The following is a 14,095-nucleotide window of genomic DNA, read 5'->3' on the forward strand; positions in this document are numbered from 1 at the left end:
CTGGGCAAAGCTCGAGTCACATGAATTCTTGCAAGTGGATGGTCACTGCTGAGGTCAGAGTCTGGGCTTCTAGGTTAGGGCTTCACAGGAGCAAGCAGGCCCGTGTCTGTGCCTCATTCACAAAGGAAGCTTAATATCATTGAGAACTTATAGGACCCACTGTGCCTGGGGGGGAGGGAGTGACTTCCCAGTCCCACGATGCCCCTGGTGTCCTCCCCCTTTCCCAGGCACTGGGCAGTGGAGGTGCCCATGAGCTTCGGAGCCACGCCAGTGCCTTGCACCACGTGTTGGAGGAGTCGGCCTCCCTCCTCACCATGTTCTGGCGAGCGGCCTTGCCAAGCCCCCACGGCCCTACGCTGCCTGGCCAAGTGGTAAGATGCCAGTGTTCTTGACTGGTACTACCCCCAGTTACCATGTTGCTCACTCAGTCCCTCAGATCCTGAAGGAGGAGCCCAACGGTGAACTGACACAGAGGGGACCTTAGAGGAGTGTTCCTAGGGGAGACCCCTCATCTGTGATGGCTGCTTCCAGTGTAGTTCTGACCACATCTCTTCTGCTCCCAGCCCCCACTTCCCAGGATGAGAAATCAAAGAGGGAAGGAAAGGATACGGAGAAGGCAGAGACAGGAGAATCCCGGTAACCTAAGCTGTAAATGTGCAATGTCTTGAACTCTGAGGTTGGGCAAAGCTGCAGTTCAGGGACAGGTTAAAGCGTCAATACTCTTATCCACCCACCTTCCACAGAGCAGGATCGCAGAATGTCACCGCGAGATGGCCAGACTCTTGTAACCACCCTCGGGAATCCCAACACATACTTAAAGTCTGCATTTCTGGGTCTGGCCCTGGGGGGAGCCAGCCACCCCCAGGTGCCTGCTCTCTGGTTGGCTAGGCAGGTTTCAGAATCCTCTCCGAGGGCTTCTAATCCAGATTAATACCACTGACACCTTACAGGACTCAACTATGCTAATTCTAAGGGAGGAGACTTTTGCCATTTTGAAGTTGGCACAGATATCTACAAAACTAGACTGTCTTAAGCCAGCCCAATCTCCCCAGGCTTAATGTTCCTAACTGCCAAGGCTCACCTGTGCTGCCGAGTGAGGTCAGTGATGACGCAAGAACTTGCGCTCTGGTTCCCAGCTGGGAATCTCACTACCAGCCTGGAGTAGGGCTCTCAGCTGCAGGAGTGCAGCTGCTTCCCGCATGGGGGCCCCAGGTTCTCAGGCTCCTCCTCCTGAGCTGCCTGCAACTGCAGGGTTTGAGACACTGTCATGGAGTTTAGTCTAGAAATAGGAATATTGTAGATTTTTTTTTTTCTTACAGAGACAGAGAGTCAGAGAGAGGGATAGATAGGGACAGATAGGAATAGAGAAAGATGAGAAGCATCAATCATCAGTTTTTCGTTGTGACACCTTAGTTGTTCATTGATTGCTTTCTCATATGTGCCTTGACCACAGGCCTTCAGCAGACCGAGTATCCCCTTGCTCAAGCCAGCGACCTTGGGTCCAAGCTGGTGAGCTTTGCTCAAACCAGATGAGCCTGCGCTCAAGCTGGCTACCTCAGGGTCTTGAACCTGGGTCCTCCACATCCCAGTCCGACACTCTATCCACTGTACCACTGCCTGGTCAGGTTGGAATCTTATTTTGGATTGTAAAGAGCCACACAGGGTGCTTTAGGCCTCTGACCATTGACAGACGGCCTGTCTCTCTTCCCCAGGGAGAGTCCATGAAAAGGGAACTTCTGGAACTGAGAACCAAACTGTCCAAACAGGAGAGCCTTTTTCAGAGCACCGCTGAGCGCCTGCGGATGGCCAGCCAGCAGAAGGAGAGCATGGAACAGTTCATTTTCAGCCACTGTGGGTGCCCCAGGCCAGGGAGCGGGAGAGGAAATGGGCTGGGGGTGGGGAGGCACTGATGTGACGTCCTGAACATCCGGTGCCCTGGGTCATCATCATGCAGAGGGACAGTGGAACGGGCTCAACAGGATCCCCCAACCTGAGTGGCCAGAGAGACACACTTGAGAACACACACCGAAGGCAAGCCTGGGCCCAGCTGCTAACTTGTCTTGTTGGGCTCTTCTGTTGTTTCAGTAACCAGGACACATGATGTTTTGAAGAAGGCAAGGACTAATTTGGAGGTAAGAAACCCACTGCCCCAGTCAAAGCCCGAGAGCTTGCCCCAAGACCTCCCCTGTGTCTCGTCAGTCTGCAGGAGACTCTCGACCTCCTCTGACCACGTAGGTTGATTGGTCCGCGTGTAGGAGCTCAGGTAGTCAACAGGCATCCTCTAGTTCCTGCTCCTCCAGCCTTTCATTGGGGCTCTCTCCCTGAGGGCCTGATGCTGCAGTTTGCTCTCACACGGCCATCATCTTCTCTCTGCTCCGGTTATCCTTTTGTGCCATGCCAGGACCCCGGAGAAGGCCATATAGCTGATACTGGAGATCAGGAACTGGCCTCTGATTTATTTTCAGTAAAGGGCTTCTGAGGTCAGTTCAGTGTTGGCGTTTTCTATGCAACTTGTGAAAAAAGTAAAAAATAAAAGCAAGATGTATCCTAACAAACTGATTTCACTGCACACTATTGGGCTGAAAACAGCAGTTTGACTTCAATACATCCTTTTCTTTTCTTTTTTTCCCTGAAGTTGGAAACGGGGAGGCAGTCAGACAGACTCCCGCATGCGCCCGACTGGGATCCACCTGGCATGCCCACCAGGGGGCGATGCTCTGCCCATTTGGGGTGTTGCTCTTTTGCAACCAGAGCCACTCTAGCGCCTGGGGCAGAGGCCACGGAGCCATCCTCAGCGCACGGGCCATCTTTGCTCCAATGGAGCCTTGGCTGCAGGAGGGGAAGAGAGAGACAGAGAGGAAGGAGAGGGGGAGGGGTGGAGAAGCAGATGGGTGCTTCTCCTGTGTGCCCTGGCTGGGAATCGAACCCGGGACTCTTGCACGTCAGGCTGATGCTCTACCACTGAGCCAACTGGCCAGGGCCCATCTTTTTCTTTTTTAATTTAAACAGTATCACAAAAGAAAACTGTTGGGTCTTATTGACCTAAAAGAGAGTTTGGTAATAAATAACGGCTGAAACTTAAAGGGAAAGATCTGGTGTATAAGTAGACCATCTCCAGTTACTTAAAACACTAACACATTCCTTGGCAGGTGCTCCAAAGAAAAACTTGAGAAGTTTATAAAAACAAAACAAAACAAAACAAAAAAACAAAAACTTGAGATGTTAGAAATGGCTGAAAAACCAGAAACCAAGTCTTAACTTAGACTGTAATTTACCATAAGCAACAAGCGCCTCCCTAACTGGTCCCTGAAGGAATGCTGCCCCCCACAGTGTGCAATGGGTTGGGCCTGGATTGAATTCTGCCCCCCCTTTTGTTTTCCTAATTCCCTTCTGTTTTTCTCTGATTCCTTTCTTTCCTGAGCCTTTTTAGAAGAACACTTCCAAGATTGCCTCTGTAAAGCCTTATTCCTGTCACAGCAAAGGTAACCCAATGGCTTCAGTACCACCAGCTTCCTCAGACTGAGAAGTTTCCTCTTTACTTCCGCTAGACCAGTGGTTGGCAAACTCATTAGTCAACAGAGCCAAATATCAACAGTGCAATGATTGAAATTTCTTTTGAGAGCCAAATTTTTTAAACTTAAACTATATAGGTGGTACATTCCTTATCGAGGTAGCGCCCGCATGTGGTGTTTTGTGGAAGAGCCACACTCAAGGGGCCAAAGAGTTGCATGTGGCTCGCGAGCTGCAGTTTGCCGACGGGGCGCTAGGCCATTGCACAGGGCCTGAGGCCTGGGTTCTAACCTGGGCTTGTCACAACTAACTGGTTGTGTGGCTTTGGCCGGCCCCTTAGTCTCCGAGCCTGCTGCCACTCCTCTGTAAGAGGTGGCACTAGACCTAAATGACCTCTTGAGGTCCCTGCTGACTAGGCCCCTTTCTCTCCTAGTTAAATAAATGGGACATAATGGGACACTTGGTGCAGCCCTTTCTTTCCTCTGAGCTGTCTGTGTGTGTGCATGTGTCATACTAAGCACTTCTTTTCCTGGGAGGTCACAGAAGCCATCATTTGGCTCCAAAGTGAATTGGACAGTGAGCTGGCCTCTGAAGAGGGGGTGCTAGGATCCGGCCACCCTGAGTGCAGTGGCTTTGAGCAGGATGTCACCATACAAGGAGATGGGGAGCTTTCCTCTAACCTGGTGGCACAGAGCATCTCCTCAGCTCATCCTCTTAACAGGGTCTCTGTGCTCGCACTTCTGTCCAGCCTCAGCGCCCCGCAGGGCCTAGTAACAGACTCACTTTATTCTGTTTGTCTCCAGGTGAAATCCCTAAGGGCTCTGCCGTGTGCTCCAGTCTCGTGACCCCTGCCTTCAGGAAGGATAGATCTGCCCCCCTCTGGTGCAGCTCCCTGTCTGCGGGAGAGATGTTGGCCCTACTCCTCCACTCCTGCTGGGGGTCTAGAAGGAACCAGTCGTGGCGTGGGGCAGGGCGGAAGGCGGAGCCCTCCCTGCACTGACTGCCTACACCGGCCCCCCGCTGCTCAGCACTAAGCAAACACGTAGTTTGTAGAGGACTGTGTGGCTTTGCTTCTGAATGCCCGGCTCAATGGGAACCAGCAACAGCACAGTCTCGCCTCAGCAACTATCCTCAGATGGTCAACTCAGGGGAAACAGGGCACTGCTGCCCACGGATGGAGCACGTGGTCCCAACACTGGAGCTCCTCGGCAGCTCTGAAAGCACCCGTCGGAGCAGGGTGCCCTGCGGGACTGTGGGGCTCACCGGCACCACTCACAGACCCATATACCTGCCGGGGCAGCTCAGCTGGGCACCCAATACAGCAGCACCATGTTCCTGAATCCACCTGGTGGAAGGGGGGACTCCAGGATACCATCTCATGCTCAGCCCAGCACCTCTTATTTCTATTTATGATCTCCAAAGTGTACTGACCTCACTCTAGATATGCTGTCCTATTTTATCACCCTACCTTCTCCAGGGTATTGGGGACTGATGGCCAGACCAAACCACTGAGTCTTGTCTAAAGCAAACCAGTGACCATATTTAGGTGGCATGTGAGACCCCAGTTGTGCTAAAGCCTAGTTTGTCTCCACAGTTCTCTGGAATGTGTGTGTGTATAAATGTATGATATATATTTATATATGTTGCTATAGCGATATGTTGAAGGCCGACATAACTGGTGGACAGGGTCTGGAGAGGAAGTGAAACCTTATTTTCCTGGTGGCTATTAGAGCAAAATGTGCATAAAGAAATAAAAAGGTTTTCTTCGCCTGCACTGTGTGCAGTGTCTGCTCTGTCTCAGCTGAGAGTGTAGAAACAGGAAGGACACCCTGCCCTGGAGAAGCGGTCTTATGCTTGAAGTCTAAGTTTAGAAGACAGAGGTTTTCTTTTTGTCATTTTGTAAGAATCTTGTCTAAAATATATATACAAGCAGTCCTCCTCAACTCTGGTGTCTCAGGATCAGCCGTGGGGACTAGAGAAGCTACTTGCTGGGCCCCAGCCTGACAGCTTCAGCTGGCATGAGCCCTGGGATCTGCATATGCACAAAAGCTCCCCAGAGGCCTGTTGCAGGTGGGCTACAGACCACGTTTGAGAGATACTTTCATAACACTGACTCAAAGCCAGAACTAATCTTAGCTTAATTCATAACCTCAAATCACAAAGTATATTTTATCCCATAAATGTTGACATAGATCTTAAAAATATTCCTTGGGGAATGTCCTTTGTTCTGCCACTTGCTTTCCAGAACTGTGGCTTTCCATGCCAGTTATTTCTTAGAAACAGTTAGAAATGTAAACAACAGACTCCAGCTGAACTCCAGCCATACCTTCCTTTCAGTCGCTGGTGTGACCGCCAGGTGTTCACACACAGCTGTTTCAGGATGTCCATGAGTGTCTTCAGCGCTCAGTACAGAGTAACTTGCTGGAAGATTCAGCAAAATGGGTGAAAAGTTGGCAAAACTATTCATGAGTCTTTTCTTTATGGCATTACAGGTTTCTACTGGTAACATTACATTATTTCCAAGAAATATTTCTCATTAAATGGCTTCTGTACTAAGGGTGACACATAGCCAATGACTGCCACTAAACGCTGACTTAATGACTAGAAATCTACTTGGCTTACAATTTACGTTGTAACCCAGTGGTCAGCGTCAAACCTTTAGGGTTAAGGAGGGTCAAGGCCTTTAAGCAGCAGTCACAGCTGAGGGGCTTACTGTGCACACCACTCCATCAGCAGGGGCACACCAGACAGAAACCCCCTGATGCCCCCTGGGAGCACCAACCCGAAACGGTACAAAGCTGGGGGGGAGGTGGCACTTTGAAACATATATGTACAGAGTGCCCTCCTGGTGCTTACTGTGGTTTTGGAAACCATCAAAAACGTTAATGAAAAATGCTGCAATTTCTTTATGATCTGATGGACAATCCCAAGAAGCAGAAACACAACGTGGATTCAGCCTCTGTTCATTTAAGAGTGAACTCCTCTGCCTGGAGCAGGAACAGCTGTCTAAAGCTTTCAGACAGAAAGCTTCCAGACGCCACCACGCCCCGTCGTCTTGTCTGCTCACCGTTCAGCTTTAGGAACTCGATGCCAACTTCTCTTTACCCTTATTCTGTCTCACAAATAAACCACTGCATCTCTCACCTCGCTGCGGTGGCTGCTGCGCTTAGGAGCCTCATAGACTTGTGGTTTGGGACAGAATGCAAGCAACAAGGACGCAACTCTGAGACTGGCCAGAAAATGGTAGCATTTTTTTCACCAGCGGCTTGGGTGCAATGGACAGATTCACAGAGAGACACAAACTACTGACACTGACTCAAGAAGATGCAGAAAACCCAAACAGAACTGTAACAAGGAGGTTCAAGGAGGAATTTTAAAACTTCCCATAAAGAAAGGCCCAGGCCCAAAGTATTGTATAAGTCCATTTCTTTTCCTAAAACATTCCCAACTCCCCATGGCCCTCCCATGTACACACTCTATGTATACAGTGCATCAGTCACCCAGACGCCCAGCAGGGAGTCTCAGCTCAACTTCACTTTATTTAGAAACAACTTTTCTATTGAGAGAAGTATAAACAGCAGGGAGTCTCAGCTCAACTTCACTTTATTTAGAAACAACTTTTCTATTGAGAGAAGTAGAAACAATCAGCAAGTAGGATATTTTTATATATAAATATAAAAACTTGCAAGAGGTTAGGTATAAGGAGGCTGCTCTAGATAATTCTATGGTCCTGGTCAGCTCTCCAAGTCCACGACTGCATTTATGGAAGGAGGACATTCTACAGTGTGTCTGAGTTCTCAGGAGGAGAGCACAGACCAACAAATCAACCAGCAAATCAGCCACAGAAAAATCAGATCAACTTTTGAAATATTCCTTTCAAGTCTAGTGAAATGAAGACCTAGTTAAAAAAAAAATCTTCGCTCCCTGCTACAATATAACAGGAATAATTCCTAAAAGGCTCAGCCTTCCAGGGCACAGAAAAGATTTTAAACTAATTCTGGGTCAAATCCAAGAAATGGAGCCCACAGGCCCATGTTGGAACTGCCTCAGGCAAAGCTGGGACCACATCCTGAGATGTTTGGCAGCACAGGAAATTGTTATTTGGTTACTTTTAAGTTGATATGGGCTCTACTGCTGCTTAGTTTAGAAGTCCCTTAAAAGAAAAAGTAGAGGCCTGACCAGGCGGTGGTGCAGTGGATAGAGCGTCGGACTGGAATGCGGAAGACCCAGGTTCGAGACCCCAAGGTCGCCAGCTTGAACGCGGGCTCATCTGGTTTGAGCAAAAGCTCACCAGCTTGGACCCAAGGTCACTGGCTTGAGCAAGGGGTCACTCGGTCTGCTGTAGACCCTCGGTCAAGTCACATATGAGAAAGCAATCAATGAACAACTAAGGTGTTGCAACAAAAAATGATGATTGATGCTTTTCATGTCTGTCCCTGTCTATCCGTCTCTCTGACTCTCTCTCTCTGTAAAAAAAAAAAAAAAAAAAAAAAAGAAAAAGTAGAAAAAGGCACCACATTTCAGTTCTAAGTCAGTGTTAAAATCAACTTCTCTCTCTTTCTCCTCTTCCTTTTCTTCTCTTCCAGATGGCTGGTAGCATCAGCAAAAAACATAACTTCACTCTTTGCCTCACATTCCCTCTTGAGAAACTCAAGACCTGCCATATTGAAGCCAATAACATCCTGGGAGGAATATAAGAAAGAAAGATTAAACAAACTTGCTCTCACCTCTGATATCGCAGCATCTGTGAGTCAGGACCATCACTGCAGGTGCTGTTACTCACCCCCCACCCCAGCCTCAGGTCTTGTTTCCCTATTCCTACCAGCTCCAAGGACAACCTGATCTCAAATGCAGATGACGTCTAGTCCACGCCACCCAAGAAGGCACAGCACACTATGCCACTTCTAAGTCACACACACACTAGGATTTTCCCCTCGCTGTTCTATCTATACAAACATACTCACCCGGACTTGTCTGACTTTTGAAATGGTTGTTTCCTTTAATTTTTCAATCAATGGCACAAGCATTTGGTTGCTAGTGATCTGCCCAAAGTGAATCCTAATAGAAAAACAAAACACCCACGTTATGAAGAGGGGTAGGGGTTGGTTCTATAAATAGCAAATAGACAGTATCAAAGCAAAAAAAAATTTATGATATCATGGGAGTATGGACATGCTTCTAACAAAAAAAGCTAAAGAAATTTCTTCCCTGCTATTCAATTTTATCTGATTATAACTTAAAAAATATCCTAGACCTTATCAACATGTTCAAACTCTGACACAGAGCAGCAAGATGCCCTTGACGGCCTCAGGCTCCTTTACTTCTATGCCCACCATCTCTCAACTGTGCCCTGCCCTACCTGCCCGTGAGGTAGAGCCATCCACGCCCTCTGATAGGCCAGAAGGATTCATGGTGTTTCTGTTAGAAGTAACCCTGATTCAACAGCATATTTGCCATACCAGTAAAAATTAATAGTACTACTGTTGAATAGGAATTTATGTTCTCACAACTTGCCCCAAATTCTAAATATGGCAATAGAATAATATATTGTTCTTCTTCTAATATCCAGGTAGACTAAAAGAAGTGGAGGGTTAAGAATCATTAAAACAGTTCAATTCACCAACTTCACTAAACATACTTGTTTGTTTTAACTAATTGGTATAAAATAACTGACTAGTTTTTATTTTGTCCTCATAACAGCATTTTAAGTAATGTTCAATTTGTCCCTATTTCTGTTTTCTGTTATAACAGCTTCTAACTGAGGGGCAGAGAGTGGGAGGCAAGAATCTATTCTTAAGCCTTGGTCAATACTGCTCACAAAACTAGGGGATATTTTACAGCTTCAAATTCATTTTGAAATATCTCCAAAATTTTGTGGGCAGTATATATTCTCAATTACATATGAACATGAATTTTCTTTTTTTTTTTTTTTTTTTTCAGACTATTGCACAATCCGTCTTTTTTTTTTTAAATTTTTTTTTTTTTTTACTTTATTTATTCATTTTTAGAGAGGAGAGAGAGACAGAGAGGGAGAGAGAGAAGGGGAGAGGAGCTGGAAGCATCAACTCCCATATGTGCCTTGACCAGGCAAGCCCAGGGTTTCGAACCGGCGACCTCAGCATTTCCAAGTCGACGCTTTATCCACTGCGCCACCACAGGCCAGGCTGAACATGAATTTTCATGCCTAAAAATAGAATCTAATGAACATTCCAATCTAGTTCTTTCTGTCTGTCCTTTTGTATTCATACCTATAGAAAACTGGAAAAGAAATCCACTGTTCTTGAAAAAGCTGGTAGGGGGACAAAACAAAAACATTAACTTAAACTAAACCATTAAGAAGGAAAAAACAGGCCCTAGCCGGTTGGCTTAGTGGTAGAGCGTCAGCCAGCGTGTAGATGCACTGGGCTCAATTCCTGACCAGGGCACACAGGAGAAGCACCCATCTGCTTCTCCACCCCTCCCCCTCTCCTTCCTCTCTGTCTCTCTCTTCCTCTCCCGCAGCTGAGGCTCCATTGGAGCAAAAGATGGCCCGGGCCCTGGGGATGGCTCCATGGCCTCTGCCTCAGGTGCTAGAATGGCTCTGATTACAGCAGAGCAATGCCCCAAATGGGCAGAGCATTGCCCCCTGGTGGGCATGCCGGGTGGATTCCGATTGGGTGCATGCGGGAGTCTGTCTGTCTCCCTGCTTCTCATTTCAGAAAAATAAAAAAATAAAGGAAAAAAAACAAAGGAGGCAAAGTGGCCACTCAGTACTGGAGCTTTTGGCAAACTGACTAGAACCAGAGCTCCCCTGCCCAACCACAGCCAGAGACCTGTGCTTGCTAAAGCCTGGTGCCTCGGGCAACACGTGGCTGCTTATTAAAGGGCTGGGCCAGCGCTACTCTTGCTTTAAGGGCAAGGCCAATTCCGAAGGATAAGCTATAATTTATGTCAGGCTGCAGTGAAACTCTTTTAACAGTCCCTGAAACCAAAACATCAGATTTTTCTCCCAAAGTCCTGACAGCTTCAGTGAAGGTTCTAAGCAGCAGTCCTGCTGAGCAGACACGGCTGCTGGGGAAAAGGACGTTACCTGAGGAGAAAGAAGAGGCCCCTACACAGCAGTTCAACATCCGAGCCCAGCTGGATGAACTCCTCCAGGAGGCTGAGGACGTCTGGCACAAAGGAGAATGGCAGCACGAGCAGAGACTCCTCCAGCTCGCTGAAGAGGAAACACGGACACGCAGACGTCACACCTGAACCGTCAGCATGGGACCCTTCCTCTGCTGTTCCCTCCTACTGCTTTTCCTCTTCAACAGATCTTCAGAGTTAAAGTCAATAGTCATCCCTTTTCAGATGGTTCTCGCCTGTCAACGCTTTGTTTTTGTATTGAACATTTTAATCTATTGCATGCACTGGCGCATGACATGGTAGAAGAATCTAACTTTGTTTTCCTGATAATTTCTCCAAAGCCTTTTGTTGAACATTCCATCTTTATATGATGCTTCTCTTACCATTTATTGAACCCTTGTACAGTATATGATAGAGTCAGTTTCAGGGCTGCTGTGTCTGTGTAGATGATCAACTGATTCTGACAACAAACCTGTACAGTACTATATATTTTAATTTTGCTAATGTATAGGGGGTTTGTTTGTTTAAATATAGAATAGCTGCTCTGGTTTTGGCTTGTTTTACTTTCCTTGAACTAGCTCTATTATCATTTCATCAACTCCAAGAAGATTTAATTGGGATCACAAACCTGTAAATTAGTTTAAGAAAAACTAAATCCTTAAAACACACAATCTTCCCATCTAGGAACGCACTGCACCTCTGTGAATCTAAATGTCATTTTACACTTCTCTAGTGAAGTCTCATCATTATTCAGATAGGTCCTGTTTATTACGTGTAGCTCTACTTCAAAAAGAACATTATAATGAATTATTTTCCATAAAAATTTTGACCTAGTTAAACCTATAGGGATGATAACCATCACTTATAATTTCTATTTATCGCATGTTTAGATATGTACTCAATAAATGTTAGCTGACAAATGGTAATAACTACTGAGACTAACCTTGACTTGATCCCTTTAAAAATCTCGAACACATAAGCGGAAGGCTATAGAGGAAGGACACAGTGTTACTGACTGTCCTGACGGGTCTCTCCTGAACTCCCTAATCCCATCTCCTAAACACCAGACCCCCCCCTCATGACAGTGTTCTAACAGAAAACAGCAGGATATGCATGAACCTGGCGTCACTCAGCTCTGGGCTCACACTCCAGCTCAGCCCCTGACCAGCTACGTCACCCTCTACCTGTAAGGGAGGCCTGCTTCCTGTCTGTCAGATGAAGACAGCTGACTCACGTGGTTACTGTGACAAGGGAGACATGCAAGCAAAGCACTAAGGAACTGGAGACTGCTGACGGCACCCACTGCCCACTGCCCTCTCTCGTTCCTTGATCTGACTGATTCCTCTCAACTCTCAACTCTTCCCCCCAAACCTTCAACTTTCATCTAGAGCAGGGGTAGTCAACCTTTTTACACCTACTGCCCACTTTTGTTTGTCAGTAGTAAAATTTTCTAACCACCCACCGGTTCCACAGTAATGGTGATTTATAAAGTAGGGGAGTCACTTTACTTTATAAAGTTTATAAAGCAGAGTTACAGCAAGTTAAAGCATATAATAATAATTACTTACCAAGTACTTTATGTCGGATTTTCGCTAAGTTTGGCGGGATAAATCTTTATAAAACAACTTACTATAGTTAAATCTATCTTTTTATTTATACTTTGGTTGCTCTGCTACCGCCCACCATGAAAGCTGGAGCGCCCCCTAGTGGGCGGTAGGGACCAGGTTGACTAAGACTGATTTAGATGAACAGAATCTTCAGAGGGATCGGGACACTAATCAGGGATAAGCACCAGGAAGAAAGCCAGTCCAGTGCAAGAAAACGATGACTTGGAAGTTACACTAAAATGGTCCTTTTCAAATTCAAAGTACTCGAGGATGCCACCCTTCACGAAGGACTTTAAACGACAAAGTACTACCTCCTCTCTCAGCCCTGAGGTAACCTGACTGACCAAGGGGAAACTGTGGTCTACTCACAGAGATATTGCCGTAAGCCATCAGGATGGGGTTGGTGGGAAGAGGAACCTATGAAGAAATGATTAAATCCAGTCAATAAGAAATGAGACTGATAGTGTTTGTCACAGGGAGGGTGATGATAGTATTTACATTTTTGAAAGAGGAAACTGACCCCAAACCAAAAGAATGTAAATAGCAATCAGGCCTTTAGTTTCAATAGTACTTCCGAGTAAGCCTGAGCAGCAGGTTCCCTCTAGAAATCTGACCTGGCTCCCTGGCCTCCCGAACCCCAGTGGGGGCACAAGAATCTGCTCAGGACAGTAACCACCTCCATCTACACTGTCCTTCCTCCGTTTTCATTGGACCAAGCTTCCTTCTCCCACACTTCCTCCATTCCTTCTTCCTAATGACTGAATGAGAAAGTTCTGCCACATTGCTCTCATTTCCTGATCTGAGCCAGTTATGTCTTGAAATGCTGGTTTTCTCCTCTGGGACCATCTCTATTTGACCCTGTCTCCCAGAGCATAACTTAGTGGCTGTCAACCTCTTTCCCTGCAGCTTTACAAATGGCTTTGTGTTCTTTCATTCTTGCAGTTTCTTCTCGGTATAGCTCCACAGCCTCCATGATCCTCTCAGCCTGCAGAGATGACGAAGGACAGAGGTCATCACAACACACTCCTTCATCCCTGATCACCGTACCTGGAAGGTGATGGGAAATCACCAAACAGCTTCACCCAGTTTAATAAAGATACACCAACAGTGCCGAAGTGCATTACAACACCTTGGGTTTTCCATCTTTCTTCCCTACTATGCAGGGAGGAGAGGCAGTGTTCCGCAGTGAGGGGACAGTGAGTGAGACCCCTGAGAGAGCAGCAGCTCCGGGAATGTCTGAGAGGTGCTCCTTCCAGGAGAGGGAGCTTTCCTTTCTAGAAACCACAGCCGAACCAAACAGGTTCCGCACCACCCTGTCCTTGCTTAGAAAGAAGGGAAACAGCTTTTGATCTCCATCTATAAATTCAATCAGCATTTTGCCACAAAAGGACTCCCGGATTGATAAAGGTCCTATGAAAAAGAAATCAACTTACCGCCTTGACTGTTTCAATAGTTTTCTTTCCAGTAAAGTAATTTTCACTTTGAGTCTCCCCTGGAACCTGCCAGAAACAAGGGATCCTTGGATAATGTTGTTGACAAGCATTAAAGAGCTAATACACTTTTATATTCATAGAAGGACAGGCATTATCCTTCTATCATTAACTGAGAACTTAGTAAGGGTCAGACATTATGTTAAGTATTTTACATCTATTATCGTAAACATATCCTCCTTTAAAAATGTTTAAAAATCATGCCCAATTTCTCATTTTTTCCTGATTTTTATTTTAGTTCTGCAGTAATTCCCTGAAGTCGCCTTAAAAAGAAAAAAAGCCAGAGTACAGTAGAATACAAAGGACTACTCAGATTCTTCCCTCTATCAGCTGCTGATGACTTTGGCATCGAGCCCAATTCTAATTCCATCAGAAATTCTT

The 14,095-nt window shown here is 46.5% G+C and overlaps 2 protein-coding genes across 21 annotated transcripts in view; one reads left to right on the forward strand and one right to left on the reverse strand.

Annotated features, from left to right (window-relative positions):
• The window catches only part of PDE4DIP (phosphodiesterase 4D interacting protein), a 201,226-nt gene extending 195,947 nt beyond the window's left edge, over positions 1 to 5,279 (forward strand). For 8 of the 15 annotated variants that reach the window (XM_066268147.1, XM_066268148.1, XM_066268149.1 and 5 more), the window contains 5 exons: positions 228 to 371; positions 1,713 to 1,851; positions 2,086 to 2,132; positions 3,431 to 3,482; positions 4,314 to 5,279. In XM_066268147.1, the coding sequence (XP_066124244.1) occupies positions 228 to 371; positions 1,713 to 1,851; positions 2,086 to 2,132; positions 3,431 to 3,482; positions 4,314 to 4,510 (579 nt within the window). In that variant the 3' untranslated portion in view covers positions 4,511 to 5,279. Of the gene's footprint in view, positions 1 to 227; positions 372 to 1,712; positions 1,852 to 2,085; positions 2,133 to 3,421; positions 3,483 to 4,313 lie in introns of all 15 variants that reach the window. The other 7 variants (XM_066268151.1, XM_066268153.1, XM_066268152.1 and 4 more) reach the window with 3 other exon arrangements.
• Positions 5,280 to 7,097: 1,818 nt separating this feature from the next.
• WDR3 (WD repeat domain 3) overlaps positions 7,098 to 14,095 on the reverse strand; it is a 32,767-nt gene continuing 25,769 nt past the window's right edge. For all 6 annotated transcript variants that reach the window (XM_066268160.1, XM_066268154.1, XM_066268159.1 and 3 more), the window contains 7 exons: positions 13,658 to 13,723; positions 13,117 to 13,209; positions 12,594 to 12,641; positions 11,561 to 11,604; positions 10,580 to 10,708; positions 8,475 to 8,568; positions 7,098 to 8,192 (listed from right to left, as the gene is read on the reverse strand). In XM_066268160.1, the coding sequence (XP_066124257.1) occupies positions 8,037 to 8,192; positions 8,475 to 8,568; positions 10,580 to 10,708; positions 11,561 to 11,604; positions 12,594 to 12,641; positions 13,117 to 13,209; positions 13,658 to 13,723 (630 nt within the window). In that variant the 3' untranslated portion in view covers positions 7,098 to 8,036. The remainder of the gene's footprint in view (positions 8,193 to 8,474; positions 8,569 to 10,579; positions 10,709 to 11,560; positions 11,605 to 12,593; positions 12,642 to 13,116; positions 13,210 to 13,657; positions 13,724 to 14,095) is intronic.

The sequence above is a fragment of the Saccopteryx bilineata genome, chromosome 3 (assembly GCF_036850765.1).
Source record: "Saccopteryx bilineata isolate mSacBil1 chromosome 3, mSacBil1_pri_phased_curated, whole genome shotgun sequence".
In the NCBI taxonomy this organism is placed as follows: domain Eukaryota; kingdom Metazoa; phylum Chordata; class Mammalia; order Chiroptera; family Emballonuridae; genus Saccopteryx; species Saccopteryx bilineata.